Source organism: Eschrichtius robustus, chromosome 21 (genome assembly GCF_028021215.1).
Source record: "Eschrichtius robustus isolate mEscRob2 chromosome 21, mEscRob2.pri, whole genome shotgun sequence".
NCBI classification, from domain to species: domain Eukaryota; kingdom Metazoa; phylum Chordata; class Mammalia; order Artiodactyla; family Eschrichtiidae; genus Eschrichtius; species Eschrichtius robustus.
This window is the reverse complement of record NC_090844.1, coordinates 25,873,625-25,896,040: the sequence shown is the minus strand read 5'-3', so window position 1 is coordinate 25,896,040 and position 22,416 is coordinate 25,873,625. Positions and strand designations below refer to the sequence as shown.

The following is a 22,416-nucleotide window of genomic DNA, read 5'->3' as shown; positions in this document are numbered from 1 at the left end:
GGGAGAGAAAGACTGGAGTTATAAGTTTTATTTTCAAGGTCTGATAAATTCCCCTGTTGCATATCAAAATTTAATTCTACGCTCTTCACAATTTATCAGTATCAAAACTATTTTTACTAGTCCTTGCTAACTTCTTAAGTTCCCCTGACACGGCACAAAGCACCAATCAAGCTAACAGTTGTATACCTCCATAAACGCAAAGCACATTTCACGTTAAACACAGGAAAACTAATCTGAGATCTTGCCTAGGGACTTGCTTTCAAACATTTTCATAATTAGTCACTTGCTATAGAATTTGAATTGAGGGCATCTATGTATAGTTTCCTTACTCCATCACAGCAGACTTTATATGAGAACTGAGGTGCTTTGGAACAGAGGCCCCAAACAGCTGGGTATCATGCCTTAGGCAGTTGCTGAAGGCATCAAGACACACTTAAAAAAAAAAAAGAAAAGAAAAGAAACAAAAAACAACCCACAATGTTCTCTATTGCTCACCCAGAACTAGGCCTCAGAGGCTACGTGGCTATTTTCCAATATTTGAAGACATTACATTATCCTAAAACTACTACATATGTGGTATCTTTTAATATCCATATGTATTCCAGGGGGAGGGGATATCTGGTCGACCCCAACCGTAGCAGGAGGTCATTTCTATTCCAAACAGCAAACACCATCCTGTTCCCAAACTTGATACCCCATCCCTCAATAAGGGCAGGGGAGAGACATGAACATAATCTCTGGAAGCAGATAACTGTCTTGGGTTAAAAACTAGTGAACAGAATATATAAATATACTTACATGAAGAAGTATTTGCTCCTTCTGTTGATACTGATATTCTAATGGGAGACTCTATAAAACATAAAAGTGGAATGAAGCTTTATTGAGTCATGCCACTTGGATTCTTAAATTAGAAATTTTGCCAGGCTTGGGTATCATCTAGAAAAAGAGGCCTAGAAAATGGTGCAACAGAAAAGCTGAAAGCGTCTCAAAGTCAAAGGAAGATATATGCAATATTCAAAGACCACAAAGGAATGTTTCTGTAGGCCAGACCCAAAGACTTCAGAAAGAGATGCAAAAGGGGCTGGTCCATCTGCAAAGATACCCCCAACACACCAACTGTTGTTCCAATTTCCTAAAACCACTACTCTGAACAGATCCACACTCCAGGTGAGACAGATAATTCCTTCTCTTAGGTTGGTCTTGATTTTAAGAAACATGAAACCAAAGAAAACAATCCCCATTTTCAAAGAGAGAATGAAAGGCAACTTTCATGCTTAGAGGGGGAAAAAAAAGAAGAAGAAGAAGAAGAATGACAATATTTTCAGGCGAACTGTTCTGCATAAACATCTTGGCCAAACATGGTGCTGACTAAAGTCCATGCAAGGTCCACTAGAGCAATTACTTCAGGATTGAATAAAACGTGCTAAATAAATTCATAATACAGTCATTGGGGATGTACAGTAGCATGACTCTCTTAGGTAGCAAGGATAAAGGAAGGAAAACCAGTACTTAAGTAAAGCAGAGCATAAAACATACCTCATGCAGGAAAAAAAGCATGGGACCTAAGGGTTTTTATGAATAAGAAATAAGAACAACTCAGTATCAAAAAAGGATTCTTTGCAACCAGAAATTCAGCAACCAGAAAGTTATAAAGATTCAAGTCATATCAGAAAGTAATAGTTACAGTCACTCCAAATTCCCAAGGCAAGCATTCCATGAATTTAAAAGCTCAGGTTTGTAACAGCATCTACTGGGGTCGGATAATGAAGTCCTTACATTAAAGAAATGCCAGAGTGAAAGGTGAGGAAATTCAGAAACTCTACAAATTTTTTTTTTTTCTTTTTCTCTCCCTCTCTCCCTTCTCTCTCTTTTTTTCTCTTTCTATTACTCGGAAAAGTAAGATTCTCTTAAACTCCAGGATCATTCCACCTTACAACACACATACTCACATCTTAGTAATGACACATAAATATGCCCTCAATACGGCCAAAGAGGTCTAGGACATAGAGAAAGTTAGCTTTTATGATTTTGTACAATGGCTTTGAAGGGAAGAGGCTAAACTGGGGAAGGTAAGCTAGAAAATGGCTGTGTTAGATCACATGGCTTCCAAGAGCTTCAACAAGGTAGAGGCCATAATGAAAAAAAAAAAAATCAATGAAGCCAAAGCATTAACTATGGGGTAATGAAAAGAATACTGAGCTTGAAGTATCTGCTCTCCCACTTGCTGAGATACATGACTCAACATTTCTACTGCTTCCGTTTTCTGATCTGTAAAATGAAGAAAAATACTGCCTTGTTTCACAAATCTGTTGTGATTATCAAATGAGACATAAAAATCTTTGTAAATTGTGAAGTATCATGCGAAAAGCAAGTTATCATCAAACCTCTGAAGTGAGTTCTGAATCTAGGTCTCCAAAAACTTGTTCTCAACTAAATGTTTATTTTTAAATATTCTAAGGTTCTGTTAACTATAGAACTGCAGAGGTTAAGAAAAAGTAAGAAAAAAACTTAAATTCACAGTAGATGAATTACATTCACAGCTAGTGGAGAAATCAACGAATTAGGGTTATACATGTGTTTAGTAGAGTTGGGTTTTAAGTAGCGAATATATGCTCAGACCACAACTGCTATCAGCAAATATTGTAGGCAAGTGACAAACAAACGAAAACAAACCAAAAAGAACCCCAAAAACAAACAAAAAAAGCAACAGCATTTTAAAAAGTCAGGCCTATAACAGTGTTTTTGTTCAAGTTTAGTGACCCACAACTGATCATTAAGAGCCCAAAGGTCAGAGGTCAGACACTGATACATTATCCAGGAATAAACTCTGATGGATGAATGAAGGCAGAGACAGCTAAGAGAAGCACCTAGAAAGATACAAAAACTGAAGTTACAACCCAGATGTCTCTTTTCCTGGTCTAACGTCCCTAAGTTGTATCTAGGTTTCTTTTCCTCAAGCATGCCTCTTGGGTCCAAGTTCAGACACACAGCAAGAACTGGACTCCTTTAAGTAACATCCAAAAAGGCAGACTGAGCCGGAGAAAAATACTGGAGCAGAAAACAAGAGCAGCTGAAATGTGGATGCAGAAGGGGTTCTGATTAGTAGAAGGAACAGCCAGCTGTGATGCCTGTCGTTCTGGTTAGTAAAACTTGACGAGCTTATTTTCCTTACCTGAAGACACATACGCTGTCTCAGTTGAGGCTGGCATGCCAGTGATGATCTCTGCAAAAAAGAAAAGGTGATAGGACATTATGATGTACAGTCAGGAGGCTGGGAGCCAGTTCCACAGCCTTCCTTCAAATAAAAAATGTGTGTAAAGGAAGAAAGTACTGCAAGGGGATGATGAAAGCCCAGGCCTCATCCATACAGAGAGTGAGAAACGCAAAAAAAAAAAGACTATCCAGATAAGTAGTTCTTCTTTCTTGGGCAAACAGCGTGAGATGGGCTGTGACAGAATAATTAGGAAGAATTCCCTGCCCCCACTGGGGTCAGTGAAGAAGAATATATAGCAAAGAGTCTGGGGGGCTCCTCTTCAGAAAGGAAGACAGAAACGGCAAAACCAAGAAAAATCAAAGCTGGAAGATCAAAACTGTGGTCAAAATTTTTAAATATTAGATCTTTGGAGAATTACATTTCTGTCCAAACCAAAAGCAAGTCATGTTTCTAGTTGGGATTGATGAAAAACATCAAGTTCTGGTATCAAACGCTACATAAAATTGCCAGTGGTAATCAAGATGGGTGTCTTATCATTTCAGCTACTCAGAGCAGGGCACAGAGCAAGTAGGCAGCTCCTAACTCAAGGAAATGCAGAATTAACCTGTACACTTCTGGATGCACCATTATCATGGGAATTGTGACGGTATTGTTCAAACTTTGACTTGTTTTCTTACTGCCTTTATGAGGGAATAAAGGATGAATACATTGTCTAATTCTGTATTCATCCAGTCCTTCCAAAAAGGGCTTCAGTTCGTTAGAATCTAATGTTTTCAGTGAGGCATAGGTTTATTGGACGTAGAGATGCAATGGTGGATATTATTCAACTTTCACTGTGTGTATAATTATTGTCAAATGATTTACTATTTATTAACCAGGACAAAAACAGAAGTTGAATCTGTTGTGATATATATATTACGAAAGTTACTAGATCCTACTAAAATCCTAAGTATGTCATATATTATCATTTTATGTTGGAATTAATAGCCTGTTAATCATGGAGTTGGAAATGTTCATGATCAGTATAATCATCTTTAAATATAGTTATGACCACTTAGGGCTTCCATGATAGAACTAGTCTAGTGGGTAAGATGAATTAATTTAAGTGGCAATATTTCTTCAAGCTGAGAGGCTCTAGGGGTAAATGGTTTAGTGGAATTGGAAAAAAAATGGCATGTGAGATTCAGCAGGATGTTTAAGAATAAGCATCAAGTTAAATATGAGTATATATAATCAGAAATATATCTTTAGTAAGACCAGTTTGTGTTTTTTCTCATGCAATTTAAATATGGATGGTCCTCTCTAATGAAGCATTAGGAAGACAAACCATTCAAGGTGCAAGATTATTATCAAGTCACCAGTCGCCTACATTGGCTCTTACACCCACTAAAAATGGGATACAGTGAAAAGAATCAGCACGTGAGGGTGTATGATGTCCTTGGGACTTTCACAAGCAGCAGGCATTAAAGAGGATATTCTGAGTTGGTGCTATGGCGTATCTGTTTCTGAAGTGGCTACAACTAGCTTTCTTCTTATGGACTGTAGAAAATGATACGGTTTTTCTTCGGGGAAAACTTAAACAGATAGAAACATTTCTATCAAAGATTGACAGCATTTGTCTTTCTCTATGAGTAGCTAGAAGAAGATCCAAGTTTCCAAGCAAGTACCCACATTGGGAGAGATGCTTTCTCATTCTGTTCACGGGACTCATCAATGACACAACAGCCAGACTGAAGTAAGAAGCTCAGGGTCATAAGAATTGGGCAAAAATCCCCATCCTGGTATGAGTATCAAGACTCTTTTCACATTTATTTTTGACAAACTAAGTAGCCCCCTGTGACCTTCCAAAAAATAAACAAAACCAAAACCCCAGAATCAGAGCTATTCTATCTTCAGCATAAAAGATCTCAATGCGAAGAAAGGTTAACCATAACATTTCCTTGTTTCATTGAATGGTACATAAAAATACCAGAACAGGAGGTTAGTACAAAAATGTATCCATGTAGACAACTTAAAATAACCTCCCTTTCTAAAATTAGAGTTTATCCTGGAGACCTTAAAAATATCTTTAATGATTATGGTTCAAATAAAAAACTTGAATTATCTTGGGGGTAATACAAGCTCAGAACTTGTATACTTCTATACGAAAAGAATCTTGCTAATAAGAAAAGTTAATCTTTTTGATTAAAACCACTCAGCAAACATTTTTATGTGTTTTGGATAGAATTCATAGATTGAGGAAACAACCTTTTGTTAAAAGGGTGATTGAAATTAATTTTGTTACAATTACAGATTTTAAAAAAATTATCAAGTCCTGAAATCTCCTTGATGTTTATTTAAGCAACACATCTTTCCCCTTAGTAATTTGGTATATTAAATTTGTTAAATTTATAAAGGACACCCCCTCCATTACTGCAAATTAATAGGGATTTAGAATCATCAAAAATTGAATACAGCTGAGCAATTTATGCTGAGTAGGCAAGGAAACATATGGAACATTAGTTTATTTGTAATGTTCGAGTGCTTTTTTAATAAACTGGATCTGTTCTCAAGAAAAAGTGGCAGCGCCTGAAAAATAACACCTTCTGGAAAGGAATTTTTCTAATTATTGTGTATGCATGGCTTGTTTGAGATTTCATCATGAGCACAATATACTAAACATAACTATTTAGCAAAATACACATAAACAAATACAAGCATACATACGTCTGTGTGAATTTAAATATCCAATTATGTGACTCTTTATTATTCTAAAATCACAGGTCATTATTGTGTCTTCAAAAATTGTGATCAAGTCATTTTTTTTAAGATTTAAGATGGGCATACTTATTAGCACTGGTAAAAATGACTTTGAGCATCTGAATAAGATCTTGCTCATAATCAGAGCTTAGTCTTAAGCAACTGAGAAATTTTGAAATTAACAAATGGTGTAGAGGCAGGATGGACACCATGCACTGAAAAGACAGCTCTTTTCCACTCATGTTACTCTTCCTTATTACACTTCATGGCAATCCTACATAATGCAACATACATGGAGACCGCTATACAAACTATAAAACATATTTTATGTGCTTCTTAGTATAACTATAGGTTGATCACCAATATCATGGCATTTCTTACAACACTGTCAATGTGGGTTACCCACATGAGCTAATTTTTTAAAGGGCCAATTGATATATTAATCAAATTTTGTGGAAATATTTTTTTCTGCTCATCTAAAATGAAACAGATATTTTATTGCTAGCAGCCCAATTGCTCCTATGGGATCTTGGATCTCACTCAAATGATTTTTCTCCTGATTAAAACAAGAAAACCTAGTAGAAGATATGATTGATTAGTTGTATATTCTGCTGTATTAATCTTTTAAAAGACAGCAGTACTTAATTAATTTGAAAACCAGTTACATCTATTATTCTCTTCCCTAATCTGCTGCCCAGGAGTTTTTATAGAGCTTCTTAGCTAAGAATTAATGACTAAATTAAGGTTTCCTCTATAAAGACCAAGCCAAATAAGATACAAATTAAAATCAACATATAGTGTATGATCTGTGTGAACATGGTGTACGTGGCCTTTTAAACTACTATATTTGAATTCATGAAAGGAATCCACCTGTAATCCATCACGTAATGATGATTGCCCGTGAGATCCTGTTTTGCATGAAAACTCAATTGGACTTTGGTAGACTTACATAGTCCCAGAAGTCATTAGCAGACTGCATAGGTTTATATCTGTCTACTGTATGACAGGTTCTTTTTTCCATATAAGGTAGGGATTAAAAGGCATTGGAAATGACCAAAAACATATAAATTTCTAAAATGCTTAACAAAACAATTAGCTATATGTACATTCTTTCCTAAATGCTTGAAGATATTGGAAATATGGTCATTGTTTCACACAAGCATATAATGGTTCAAGGGGAAATTCACAGTTTTTTCATATTATTTCATTTATATCTAGTTGTTAATCTAAGCAGATCTAAACAATGGATTTCACTGCAGGAAGTTTATAAGATTAGATGGACGATTTTTATGATCTGTGCTAATTTTATTCTAATAGTTCTCTGGCTGTCATAATGGGATTAAAAATAGTGTCAAACAGCAAGCGCATCTTGCTAAATTTTTCCTAAGGAGAAAAGAAAACACAGTCTCCCATGCATTTTTCCTTCTAACTCTTGCCATCCCTCCTAAAATCTTGTCCTAAAGTATAAACGTCTAAGTGCCAAGAAGGCACCTGTGTGAGAATTTAAGTAAATCACAAGAAATCCTTTGCATAGAATGAAATTAGGATAATTAGCTCACAGCCACATACCAGGATCTTTCATCCAGGCAACCTATATAGAAATTATCAAACTATAGTTACGTATTTATCGGAGAAACGAGTTAGACAACACAAAATAAACAAAATGACTAATATTTCATAGATAATATAATTAAAATCTCAAGGGGAGTTCTACATAATATAATATTTTGGCAACGTGTTCTTATTTTTAAGTTTTTTTTTTTCTAGGACACTCCTCCCCCATAGTGGGGGTGGGGGGATTCTTGAGAATTCTACTCTCTCAGTCCAAGTCAACGGTAAATACACATTTAAGAAGAGATGGTTTATCACCCTGATACCAAAACCAGACAAAGATGTCACAAAAAAAGAAAACTACAGGCCAATATCACTAATAAACATAGATGCAAAAATCGTCAACAAAATACTAGCAAACAGAATCCAACAGCGCATTACAAGGATCATACAGCATGATCAAGTGGGGTTTATCTCAGGAATGCAAGGATTCTTCAATATACGCAAATCAATCAATGTGATACACCATATTAACAAATTGAAGGAGAAAAACCATATGATCATCTCAATTGAGGCAGAAAAAGCTTTCGACAAAATTCAACACCAATTTATGATAAAAACCCTCCAGAGGGAACTTACCTCAACATAATAAAAGCCATATATGACAAACCCACAGCTAACATCATTCTCAATGGTGAAAAACTGAAACCATTTCCACTAAGATCAGGAACAAGACAAGGTTGCCCACTCTCACCACTATTATTCAACATAGTTTTGGAAGTTTTAGCCACAGCAATCAGAGAAGAAAAAGAAATAAAAGGAATGCATATTGGAAAAGAAGAAGTAAAACCGTCACTGTTTGCAGATGACATGATACTCTACATAGAGAATCCTAAAGATGCTACCAGAAAACTGCTAGAGCTAGTCAATGAATTTGGTAAAGTAGCAGGATACTAAATTAATGCACAGAAATCTCTTGCATTCCTATACACTAATGATGAAATATCTGAAAGAGAAATTAAGGAAACACTCCCATTTACCATTGCAACAAAAAGAATAAAATACCTAGGGATAAACCTACTTAAGGAGACAAAAAACCTGTATGCAGAAAACTATAAGATACTGATGAAAGAAATTAAAGATGATACAAACAGATGGAGAGATATATCATGTTCTTGGACTGGAAGAATCAATATTGTGAAAATGACTCTACTGCCCAAAGCAATCTACAGATTCAATGCAATCCCTATCAAACTACCACTGGCATTTTTCACAGAACTAGAACAAAAAATTTCACAATTTGTCTGGAAACACAAAAGACCCCAAATAGCCAAAGCAATCTTGAGAAAGAAAAACAGAGCTGCAGGAATCAGGCTCCCTGACTTCAAACTATAATACAAGGCTACAGTAATCAAGACAGTCAGCTATATACGTATAGCTGACTCACTTTGTTATATAGCAGAAATATAGATCAATGGAACAGGATAGAAAGCCCAGAGATAAACCCATGCACGTATGGTCACCTTATCTTTGATAAAGGAGGCAAGAATATACAATGGAGAAAAGAGAGCCTCTTCAATAAGTGGTGCTGGGAAAACTGGACAGCTACATGTAAAAGAATGAAATTAGAACACTCCCTAACACCATATACAAAAGTAAACTCAAAATGGATTAAAGACCTAAATGTAAGGCCAGACACTATAAAAATCTTAGAGGAAAATATAGGGAGAACACTCTATGACATGAATCACAGCAAGATCCTTTTTGACCCACCTCCTAGAGAAATGGAAATAAAAAAACAAAAACAAATGGGACCTAATGAAACTTAAAAGCTTTTGCACAGCAAAGGAAACCATAAATAAGACGAAAAGACAACCCTCAGAATGGAGAAAGTATTTGTAAACGAAGCAACTGACAAAGGATTAATCTCCAAAATATACAAGCAGCTCATGCAGCTCAATATCACAAAAACAAACAACCCAATCCAAAAATGGGCAGAAGACCTTAATAGACATTTCTCCAAAGAAGATATACAGATTGCCAACAAACACATGAAAGGATGCTCAACATCACTAATCATTAGAGAAATGCAAATCAAAACTACAATGAGGTTATCACCTCACACCAGTCAGAATGGCCATCATCAAAAAATCTACAAATAATAAATGCTGCAGAGGGCGTAGAGGGAAAGGGAACCCTCTTGCACTGTTGGTGGGAATGTAAATTGATACAGCCACTATGGAGAACAGTATGGAGGTTCCTTAAAAAACTAAAAATAGAACTACCATACGACCCAGCAATCCCACTACTGGGCATATACCCTGAGAAAACCATAATTCAAAAAGAGTCATGTACCACAATGTTCATTGCAGCTCTCTTTACAATAGCCAGGACATGGAAGCAACCTAAGTGTCCATCAACAGATGAATGGATCAGGAAGATGTGGCATATATATACAAGGGAATATTACTCAGCCATAAAAAGAAATGAAATTGAATTATTTGTAGTGAGGTGGATGGACCCAGATTCTGTCATACAGAGTGAAGTAAGTCAGAAAGAGAAAAACAAATACCGTATGCTAACACATATACATGGAATCTAAAAAAAAAAAATGGTTCTGAAGAACCAACGGCAGGACAGGAATAAAGATACAGACATAGAGAATGGATTTGAGCACACGGGGAGGGGGAAGGATAAGCTGGGATGAAGTGGGAGAGTGGCATGGACATATATACACTACCAAATGTAAAATAGATAGCTAGTGGGAAGCAGCCGCATAGCACAGGGAGATCAGCTTGGTGCTTTGTGACCACCTAGATGGGTGGGATAGGGAGGGTGGGAGGGAGGGAGACGCAAGAGGGAGGAGATATGGGGATATATGTATATGTATAGCTGACTCACTTTGTTATATAGCAGAAACTAACACAACATTGTAAAGCAATTATATCCCAATAAAGATGTTTGGAAAAAAAGAAAAGAAGAGAGAGTTTGGTCGTGTGACAGTTTATAACCAGAGCAGAGAGTTTTTTCTCTCTGAGAGAATATTTCTGTGCAACCTCTTCCCAGAATCTTGAGGGACAGGGATGTGACAACACGAAGGTAGTGAATTTGAGTCCCCAAGACCTCAGGACCTGAGCTGAGACTTCTGGGATAACCAGTCTTGATCTGAATATAGCAAATTCATAGATGACAGTAGAAGAAGATGAACATCAGAATGATTCCATATTTTCCTCTGGTGGCACTATAACTAAGCCCTTGAGGTGTAGGAAGAAAAGAGAGTCTCCCAATATACAGAATGCACTGGCCTTGTCTATCCTGGTGCCTGATGAGTACAGGCTCTGCCGACCTGCACATCTGACCCGCTTCCTCTGAAAAGAGAGGGCGTTTCTAGGCAGCCACGTTTCTGGCTTCACTATCCTGGGTGAGCCCATGGTGGGGACCTGATTAGAATACACTGATGATTTGTAAGCTCTCTGGATCATTTGATGTGGTCCGGCATAGTCAGCTCTGCCAGTCAGATTCTTGCTACGGGGAATTTGATTTAGGAACTGAGGAAACAATCACACAGTAGGAGTCAAAACTGAAAGGATGCCTTCAAAGGAGCCATGAAGAAGAATATGGCCAAATGGAATCATAAGCAGGTCAAAGTTTGGAATTATAAAGAAGCATATTTGAAAGCAGGAGAGGTTAGAAAATCTAAGAAACAGAAGATTCAAGAACATATCTGAGGCACATGAAGGAGAGACTTGAGAGAAAAGCCATAAATTCCTGGTGTTTAAACTCATAGATACACCCTGGGTACCATTTTCTCCTTGAGTCGCAGTTATAATGGAGTTCTAGTTCTTCCCAATGGAATCCCCCTCTCTTGATGCCTCACACCGGTTTTTCAGTTTTCGTTCTTCACAAACCAAGGGGTCTATCTTAAACGTTCACAAACAGAGTCTGGTATAGAGTAAACTATACTGGACCGGGAATTAAATAATTTAAGACACAGCCTAAGTCTCCATTTCTTTTTAAGTACAATGAGAGGGTTGGATAAGGATGAACTAGTCCTAACATTCTAAGAAGAAAATAAAAACAACCACCTTATACTGTAATTGACATTCTTTGTTCTCCTCCTTCAGATGCTTTCAATAAGCCAATAGGAACCCGGTCCTTAAGGAATTTTAGTTGGTTGTTTAAGAATGACTTCCTTACAATACTCCGTGAACTTCTCTTTATTCTTGTCAGGTAAAAAAGATTCATTATCCAAAACACCCCTACCTTCATTTCTCTACACTTTATAATTGGTCAATACTACATTCAAATTCAAGACCAATTCTTGAATGAATTAATATGGAAAAATAAGTTGGATGTCTCTCCTATGAAAGAAATGTGAAAAGCCATATTATCAAAACTTCAGCACCCCGAAATTAATTTAAAAATTCTATTAATTCTATTAATTAATTATTTAATTCTATTTTCCTGGGACTTTACAGTATGCATAACTACACAAATCTAATCGTGTCCAAATCATAATTCAATAGCCTTTACCACGAGGACACAGATTGAACCAAACAAGCAACTGACAAACTGAGAACAAGCTATTAAACATGGTATAATAGAAAGAAAAGAATAAGCCACTGAAATTTTAAATTTGTGTTTCAAGTTGCATCCCATAAAATTCCAAGTGGGGAAAAATAACACGAGCAAAACTCTATTGCTTAACCTGTGCTGATTAAAAAGTAAAGCGATGTTATGTTTACTCTTATAAATTTTAAATGGTAAATGATAAACACGACCCCTAACAGTAGTAAGGGAATCCACTTTTCACTGTTGTCCTTTATTCTCTGTGGAGGGAGGTATTTAAAATGAAAGTAATGAAGTTTGATTACACTGCAATAGTGCAGTTCATTGGGAAGTCCACAGAAGACTTAGGAATTAACCTGGATTTTCCCAACCCTGTTCCATATTAGTATCTCAGTCACTTCTCCTTATCCTGTTAGGTCAACTGATATAAACAACATCAGTCTCCTAAGGAGTTAACCCCTAAGGTTACTTTTACTCTTCCCTTGCTGGTTTCACAATTTTATCTTATCGCTTTAAGAGATCAGGCCTTTGCAGTGGACATTCTTTCTCAGCACCTGCCTAGAAGCAGTGCAGTTAGGCTTCGTTTTATAACAGATGACAGGGCTTGTGAAGGCAGCTGTTCAGTGCCGTAATTCAAAACAGCACCAAGGGTTCTGAAGCAGCGTTTTATTGTTTCAAGAGATTTAGATGCTCACTGCTAGCTCATCATCAGCTGCTACAGACGACTCCATCAAGTTGTACAGCGCTAGGGGATCAGGAACAGAGAGCCACCAGCTGTGGGGCTTTGCCCTTCCTCAGATAACTCAGAGAGGTGGTCGGAAGATAGGGGCACCTCGTGCCTCCAAGTCATTCATTTGTTTAACAAACATCCCCTGACACTGCCCTCAGAGAAACAGAAGCTGAAGCCTATACATAGTAAAAAAGGCTTTGCCTCTAAGACTCCCTTAATTTCCGAATTAACAGGCCTAAAACAACCTGATAGGCCTAACTTTCTACTACCTAGAGCCAGATGTATATAAGAACATAAAAACTGCCAGGGCTACGTCAGGATTGTATTCTGTTTATACACACGTGCACACACACACACACACACACACACACACACACACACACACATGCACTGAACATATATTCATACATAATACACATATGTATGTAAATATATACAATATACATATATTCTGTATATACATATGTATTCTGTACATAAATTATATGTATACACATATTCTGGTTTGACAGAGCAAAAAACTTACCTGCTCTCCCTGACTAACTTAAAGTGGAGGTATAATCTCTTTCTTTTAGCAAACCATCCTGTCCCTGCTATTCATGACGCTATTCAAATCCTTTTTAAAAAAATCTATGTATATTTCAGGTCTATTTCATGTCATGAGTGAAGAGCCTTATGGAGGACCCGTAAGATACTTGAAATGCATGGTTTTCCCTTCACGATTTTTGTTTGTTCACAATGAGATTTAACACACCGATGTATTACAAGTCTTACCACATACCTTGATGGCTCCTCTCAGAGACTGAGAAATAGCACATAGCAGGTGTCTCTTACCATTTGCATCCACAATGGTGATATTGGCAGAAGCACTGTCGTTTCCTAATTTGCTGATCACTTTGCACATATATTCTCCAGAATCAGCCAGTGATGCTTTGTTAATGCGAAGTTCTGACTTCCTGTAAGACCAGGACCAAAGCGGTTGTAAGTATATTTCACAGAAATACAATGACCATCAAAAGAAAGCCTCTGTAGTTTCAGAGTTCTCAAACTCCCCCTTCCCACCCTACACACACCATGTTAAAACACAACTGACTAGTACACAGATGTGTGATTTTACCAAAAGTGAGATACATCTCATTTAAATTATACCCTGGACATAGTCTTAATTTTATCACCCAGTTCAGCAATTTAAACCAATTCTTTTCTAATTTTTCTTTTTATTCCTCTAGCACCGCCACTAACTACATTATGCCTCAGAATTTTTTTTCACCCAAACGATAAATTTTCTTTCCTCTCTGTATCTCAATGTCACCAGCCACTAGGGTTAAGGAAGATAAAAAAGTGTAAAGCCATTTCTTATAAATCTGGTAAGGACAGATACTTAATGAAGGCTAGACTAGATTAAAATGCTCTGCACTTCTTTTCCCAGCAGAGTGACATCAGGAATTATGTTAATTTTGAATGGAGAGGATTTATCACCTCCAAAAGAAAGGGAATTTGTCATTCTTTAAAAAGAGTCTCATTGCTGGGAGCACAGTACCACACAAATGGTTCTTAATATTGAAATAAATATTCATGCAACAATAGCACACACTTTTATAAAACTACATATTAAATCAATATTTGGCACTCTTTGCGCATGGGCCGCACTGTGATTTGCATCTGTCTATATGCTTTACTATTGCACATAGCCTATAATTTAAGCAGTCTCTATGATTTAAAAACTCAGGCCGATTGGGATTGGCACAGCATTTATTAAAGCCTTTTGATAGCTAGTGGGAACCTGCTGTATAGCACAGGGAGCTCAGCTCTGTGCTCTGTGATGACCTAGATGCGTGGGATGAGGCGGGAGGGACGTCCAACAGGGAAGGGATATATGTATACATACAGCTGATTCACCTCGTTGTACAGCAGAAACTAACACAACATTGTAAAGCAATTGTACTCCAGTAAAACATTAAAAAAAAAAAAAATACAGTGTCCTTGTATACAGGAGCCTGGTACTGACTGCCTGGGCTCTTGAGAGGAGGACATCAGGGAGAAAACGCAGGAAGCAAAGACAGCAACTCAGAATTATATGCAAACCTCCCGTAAACTACACCTTCCTAATTTTTAAGTGAATTTTCTGGTCTTCTTGTCAGATAACATTATTAATCAAGTTGGACCAATTGTTCAAAATTTAATTTCTACTCTTCTCCTCCAGTCTACTGAATTGAACCACCTCTACCTGCCTTCCATGCTGGTACTTTTGCTTATTATTTCTTTTTCCTAGAATGGGGGCCCCATATTTCTACCCATCAAGATATTAGCTGATCTTTAAGGACCACCTCATGAGCCAGTTCCTTCATCAAGCCTTTCATGATCATGTACCTGGAGCTGCTCTCTTTTTCTTTTTTCTAAATTCTGCCAGCCTTGAGTACCTCTCTCATGAGAATCTTCTTAAAGAAACATGGTAATCAAACTTACAGTTAACATTAATTTACAGTTAATCTTAGAGGGATAGTTCTTAAAATCAAAATTCTCCTAAAAGACCTGGGCAGTGTTTACTGGAATACTATTCCAAGGAATGTAAATAAATGTTATGCTTAAAAACAGAAAGAGAAAGAGAACAAGGAAAAAAAATGTAATTTTCTATGCTGAAATAAGTGTTGCATTAAACAAACTTAGAGTTCTTTACAACCTACCTCTTAGTCATTTTATGCAAATAGTTACAGTGAATTTCTAAGGCAGGCATGACAAGTGACTAAGGAATCCTTTCTGTAGAGACACCCTTGGGAATTCTAGGACTGAGCATCAATGGGCCAAGACCAAGAATCAATTTAATCAAGATAAACATAACAAATACATTCAGGTTCAAAAATCAGTAGCAGAAATACAGGCTGGGAGGGATGAGCCTTGACAACAATATATACAGAAAAAAGGATTTCAATTAGCTACACGTTTAACATTACCCCATTTTAAACAACTATTTAAAAAAGAAAAAAGAAATGTATGCACTGTTTGGCCAAATTAATATTAAAAGAGCACAAATCAAATTGGATAAAAGTCTCAATACACCGCTCACAGGCTGAATCACATTATGTTTCAAAGTGGTATTTGATTAAAAAAATATCAATAGCTAGAGGAGTTTAGAAGAGGGTGATCAGAATTGAATAGGGCCTAGAAATCTTATCACTAGAGAAGATTCTATTAAAGAAACAGAGGTTCCACTGGCAGGTAGCTATGAACAAGATATATTTAAATACATTTCATCGTTGTTATCTGGAAAAGGAAATTATTTGGTGAAGCTCTTTTTTTTTTTTTTTTTTAATTTTAGAAATTGATCTTAAATGGTGAAGCTCTTAAAGGTAGAATTGTGTCTTACAGGAAAAAGAAGGCACATTTTGGATGATATATAAGGAAGAACCTTTTGAGCGCCCAAAAATGGATAGGGTGTCCTGTGAAAGAGTTAGGTTTTCTCCTTGGAAAGATTCAAGTCTGGATAGCCACCTGTCAAGCAATTCCTAACGAGAATATCTCTAGGCAGAGAAAGATTAAATTAGATCAGTGGTTTCAATTAGTTTTGAAAAAACAAACCCTGTTTTAAAATGAAAGCTTACATGAGAGATGCATATTTAAAAATATTATGAAGGGAGAAAGTGTTTATGTCAAAAAGGTTGGCAACCTTTTTTGCAGTTCAATGGAAACTCAAAATTCTCCAGGGACATGAAGGGCCCCTTTGAACTCTAATGATACATTTAACTATGAGATTCTTCAATCCTTGGGTCTTAGAGCAGGAATGGGAAATAGTGAGAGAGTAGAAATAGACAAACCTTCTTAAAAATTATACACTGCAACAATCTGGGGCTTTAATAAGTATGGTTATAATAGTCTTATTTTACCGTCTTCAGTAAGCTACCATATCTTGCCTAAAAGAAGAAAGTTAACTTGGAAGAATTAATGAACTCCCTTCCAATCACAAAATTAACTTTTTGCTCTTCGATGAGTTACCTGGGGATCTGGGAGGGGTGAATGTTTTGGTGGATTTTCATTTCTAAAAGTTTTAAAACAGTTAATTCATGTAACATGTTTAAAAATAGAGTAAGCTTAAAACAGAGTAATAGAAATACTTGAAATAGGGTAAGCTCCAAATAAGTGTTGGCTATTATTATAATTACATTCTACATTCCTGCAATTTTTAGATTTTTATGATAAGCATGCATTGGTTTGGAATAAGAAAAAAATAAAACAATGTAACAATAAATTAATACAAACAGTTATAAAAAAAGAAAAAGAAATTAATGTTGATAACTGTTTGTAAAGAAAAAGAAATTAATATTGATATCAAAATGCAAACTGTGTTCTTCTAATGAGTGCTCACTGACAAGATAGATTCAAGGCTCCCATAGCTACTATCTCGTTTTTCTTACTTAACTTGATTCTTCCACCATGTTTTACAGGCTAAGGCAACTTAAATGCATATAGAACTGATCACCTCAGTTTATAAAATTCCACTCCTCTGATCTCTAAGGAATCATATGAACTTGCGTGTGTGTGTGTTCAACACAGCTTTCAGATACTGTTGAACTGCCTATGATGAGAAGGGTAAAGAAGAGAGAGAGGGATTTCATAGTGCAAACTAGAGAATGTCACTTGCCATCTGGTTCTACCAGAATGAAGTCACTTGCCGCTGCAGCAACTGTGAAACTCTACAGAACCAGGCACTGCATAAAATGCCTCACATAAACGCTATGAAACAGGCACTGCGTATTCCCATTTTATACCCAAAGAATTTGAGACTTTCCTACGTATAAAGTTAAAATGACCTGTCAGAGTGGCTCAACTAATAAAAGAAGGGGATGTGTAGAAACCTTTTCTATTATAGAGTCAAAAAAACCTGAAACAATTGAAAACAGGAGAAATAATTCCTTAAAAAATTTTGTTAACTTGACCAAATCAATTAGAATCAATTTTAAACAAAATTAAGATGTGTTAAGAACAGGGAATTCTCTGGTGGTCCAGTGGTTAGGACTTCGTGATTTCACCGCCGAGGGCCCGGGTTCCCCCCTGGTCAGGGAACTGAGATCCCACAAGACGTGTGGCGCAGCCAAAAAAAAAAAAAAAATGTGAGAACAGAAACGAAGAGCTGATACAAAATTAAGGGCATCCAAAAGTGTGCGCCAGACACAAACGACAGGAAGTCGGACTTTAATAAGGCTGATGTAGGACAGGTATGCAAATGAGGCCAACTGGATGACCCCCACATATGATCTGTCACACACCAAGCTCTTTAACCAGTTTTCTTGATCAAAATGGTCCACCAGGCAAAGGAAACGAGAACAAGGGGATAAGCAGACACTTAAGACCAGGGCAGTTTCCATTTCTTCTCATTGGTCCCACACATCGCTTAGCCAAATAAAATAAACAAAGGCTCGCACGTGAATGCAAAATCATAGGAAGAACATGTAGGAATGTCCTTTATTAGTAGGAGCAGGGGCCGAAGGGGGATAAGACTTTACAAAATAATAGCAATTCCCTATTGGTATAAAATCTTTTCATAACACTAAGGGATTAAAAGGAAATTCTGGCTGCTACGAACAATCGAGATTATAAAATGTGAAAAAGAAACGTAGGCGAAGGACTGGAAGAGGGTCAATGTTTTACTTTAAATAAAGAGAATCCCAGGGAAATCCTAAACCTCACACTAAAATTCACCTCTGCTTGTGATCACAGTCTAAGATAAAGTTTATCCCTTCTTGGCCTGCTGGCTAAGGGCAAATGTAGTAAGATAAAGTTAAGTCAAGTAAGCAAGAAACCACTGCAAACCACTGACATTTTGAATATCTTCGTAATGAAGAATTATGAGTAATGTAGATGAAGCTGACAAACAAGAATGTTTTTTATTGAAGACTTTACCCTAAGCCTGAACATTCCCCTTGCCTGAAGTCGTGATTTTACTGGATGCTACAGCAAAATCACAAGTAGTTGTGAAAAGACATGACACATGGAGTCGAAAAGACAAAAGACATAGATTCAGATCAATTTCAAGTCCAAGTGTTACCATTCATTAACATTATACCTACAGGAAGCAACCTAATGGCCTTCATTCTCGGGATATGAACTTTTTAATGGGTATAATAACAGTAGTATTCATTCTCTTATATTTCTAAGTTGAAATAATAGAGGATCTTGCAAATGTTAATTAAATTTAGATTCAGTTTGGTCCTTTAAAAAAAGGTGACAGCACTAATTTTTTTTTTAAAGATACAACTTCAGAAATGACCGAATGCCCAATTCTGAAACCCAATAAGCTGGTCACTTATCAGTAGCTGCCCACTTTACACAAAGTATCGTATTTTTCAGAGGATCAAATATGCTCAATGCTTTGCCAAGAGTAATTTACAGTCACATTACTTGAATAAAAGTCTTTCTTGTTCCCACTTAATTCTTTCCAGCAAGGCTATTGTTTAAAAGAAGTAATTTCTGAATATCGGCCTTTCCGGGATAATGGGATTTTATTAATATGTAGACCATGCTCTTAGCTGTCTGGGCCTATGAAGCCAATACGAAAATGCTTTTCTGAATAGCAATGACACTTTTATATGTCATCCAAGCCATGCAACAAATTAGCTCTTTACCTATACATGTTCTCTTTCACAACCATATTCATTCCGGGCAACTCACTTTTTTGGTTGTTCCTTTCTGTCCTCTTATTTACCCAACCTCATTAGCTTCTCTCCAGGCATCCTCACCTGGAATACCTGCAGTCTGCAGCTGCTTTGTTCTGTTCCTTCCAGATAGTCTAGATAATCTAGATAGTCTAGATAATCTCCTCCCTCTCTTCTACCTCCCTTCTTTCTAGGAAGCCTCCGCAGTCCTGGACTGGGTCCTCTCCCCGGCCCGTGTGAGCTTCTTTCTACAGCATTCCGTGATCATCACTATCACTGAATTTACAACTGAGCATTACAACTGCTTACATTTCCCTCCCCTCTTGAGACCAAGCCTCTGAGAGCAGAGAGCACTTCTTCTTCATCTCTGTGGACCCAGCATCTAGCCCAGGGCCGACACGCAGCATCTGTCCAATAAAGGACAAAATTTCCCATCCACTCCCCCACTGGCCCAACCCAACCGGCCTCTTTATTGCCCTATGAACAGAACCTGCTACTGACTGTGGTTTCTGCTCTTCTCTATAACCGCCCACCCTACCGCACCCACCCAGCCAGAGGGATTCTCTGTCTTCAGCAGAGTCAAACCCACCACCTCACAGTGACTCCTGAATCTCTCCAGGTCTCCTGCACTTCCCAACTCCCATGGCACTTAGCCATCAGTAACCTACAATTCAGTGTTTAGTTTTATTGTCTGATGTGAAGTGCCAGATATTTCATCTCCCTAATTCAAGCTGGACTTACCATAAAGCAGAATTTACCTCAACATAACTAATCCATTTTTTAGATCACTATTTGTAAACCGATGGGCTGCTTAAAAATCTTGACGCTCCCCCGCCCTAGCAGGGTTTCAGCACTTGATCGCTGGAACTCATATGTCTTATATAAGGCTGAACTGGATAATCTCTCTACAATCTTATGACCCCCTGAGTGTAAAGATAACACCTAGGATTCTTCCGTTTCTCCACATTCCTAGCATTCGTGGGCACTTACATATTTTTGCTATTATATGACAGACACATAGAAATGAATGAGACATCACCCTGCGTGTGCAGATAACTGAGTTTCTTACTAACTTTACTAATTGATGAAAAACAAAACAGACACTAAAAGCTATCTAAAAGTATTTTTTGCTGTTGTGAAACTTCTCTAGAAGAATCATGCTTATTTTTTCAATTCGTTCACTCTATCTCCTCCCCTCCCCACATGGACACATGTTATTAAACGTGTCTGCTTTCCATTTTTAAAGAAGGAATGAGGCATTAAGGAATCCAAGAAATAGATTTGTGCTCCAGCTTAGTCACAGCAGTTGGGTGACTCAAGGCAAGACAAACACTTTTTTGACCCTTGATTACTTAATCTGCAAAATTAGAGAGTCACATGTGCAGTAAACTGTCCTTACTACCTAGGGGAATGTTGCAAAAAACAAACAAATAAGATCATGTATAAAAATACCCTGTCACTTTACAGCATTATTTTTTGCATCTTTGAAGTGCCACCTGCTACAGAAAGTGATATTGCCTTCACGCTGTATTCTTCTTCCAAATCGAGAGATTGTACTGACACAATCAATAACAAGAATAAGCAGTGTAGATACTAAAACCATGGAAACTAGAAAAACATCCCTAATTATGGTTATTACAGTCATTAAACACTTTAAGATTAAATTAAATTTCCATTGTAATCACTTCATTTACTCTTGCTCATGCAAGAGTGTGTGACTTTTTGGTAGATGTCCTATAAAATCAAAGTCCAGGCAGAGATTCTTTCATTGCTGCTTCTGTTATCATAGCTGAGGATTTCACTGGAATCCTCTGAAGTAGAGAAAATGTAATCTTGGAGCTTGGAGCCACTATGATACATGTCACATTGATTAAAGGACTGTTCACAAGCAAAAATCCAAGATATTTAGCTCTTCTATCATTTCAAAATGTAGTTTGATATTAGAAGAAAAATTTCTTAAATAAGGAGAAAAATAAAAATGAAGAGTGTAGGAATAAGAAAAGAGCATCATTTTAGAGTAGGTATAGAACATACCTACCAAGATGTTATAGGGAATCATATGAAGCCTTCCCAAATATGGATCTCCTCAAGGAGGGCAGGAAAATTTAAGATTCTTGCTACCCAGGATTACTGGATGTTTTAATCTGCTCTAATGGTGATATAGTTTATTAGAATTGTCAGTTAAACATTCTTATTAGGTATTTTATGTACTAAACTTTTACTTGAAAATAGTTCAAAAGCGACTGATTACATTCTAACTCTTTCCGTAAATCTAGGTATTTATTGATCTTTATAACAAAGTCAGGATTTTGATTGTGCAAGGCACTGGTACTCTATAAATGGGATTTTAGGATCTCACCTATTACTTAGTATTACAACAGCTGCTATGAATACTACCTTCCCTCATCCCTTCTATTTCCACCCACACCCTACAGTTCTTTCCACATCCATCCTTTCCTTTCTTCGTCCAGAAGTTGTAAGAATCAGAAACTTTAAATTCTTTCCTATATAATGACACAATCTCTGGCCACCATATAATGAAAAATCTTTTCACTTATGATATATCGTGTTTTTTGATGGTATACGTATTTGCTAGGCTGTTTGTAACTTTTATATTTTACATCATTCTATTGCTAGGCATTGCCCCTGCTGTGATATGCATGATACTTACCCTGGCCTTTTTTGTATCTTGATGTTTTGTGGTTTGTTCTTTCGGTTTAATTCATTCCCATTCTTGAACCATTTGAATTTGAGAGAGGAGTATTCAGAACTGGTCTCACACCGAAGCACTAGTTTTGAACCTGCCGCAGACTCCTGACTTTTCATCTCTTTCAATCGGGGAGGCAAGGCTAAAAAAGGAAAGAGAAGGAAAAAAAGTTCCGATCACCTGGTAATCTTTCCAAGAGAAACATACTAATTTTGGTAAGCTTGATCAAGAAACCATTCCCAAAGGCTTTACTAACTGA

At 36.9% G+C, this 22,416-nt stretch overlaps 1 protein-coding gene across 9 annotated transcripts in view; it reads right to left on the bottom strand.

Annotated features, from left to right (window-relative positions):
* NRG1 (neuregulin 1) overlaps positions 1–22,416 on the bottom strand; it is a 1,032,063-nt gene that overhangs the window by 146,359 nt on the left and 863,288 nt on the right. For 5 of the 9 annotated variants that reach the window (XM_068531883.1, XM_068531882.1, XM_068531884.1 and 2 more), the window contains exons 2-5: positions 22,122–22,299; positions 13,638–13,759; positions 3,173–3,223; positions 799–849 (exon numbers count right to left, since the gene is read on the bottom strand). In XM_068531883.1, coding sequence (XP_068387984.1) covers positions 799–849; positions 3,173–3,223; positions 13,638–13,759; positions 22,122–22,299 — 402 coding nt within the window. Of the gene's footprint in view, positions 1–798; positions 850–3,172; positions 3,252–13,637; positions 13,760–22,121; positions 22,300–22,416 lie in introns of those variants that run through there. The other 4 variants (XM_068531892.1, XM_068531885.1, XM_068531886.1 and 1 more) reach the window with 2 other exon arrangements.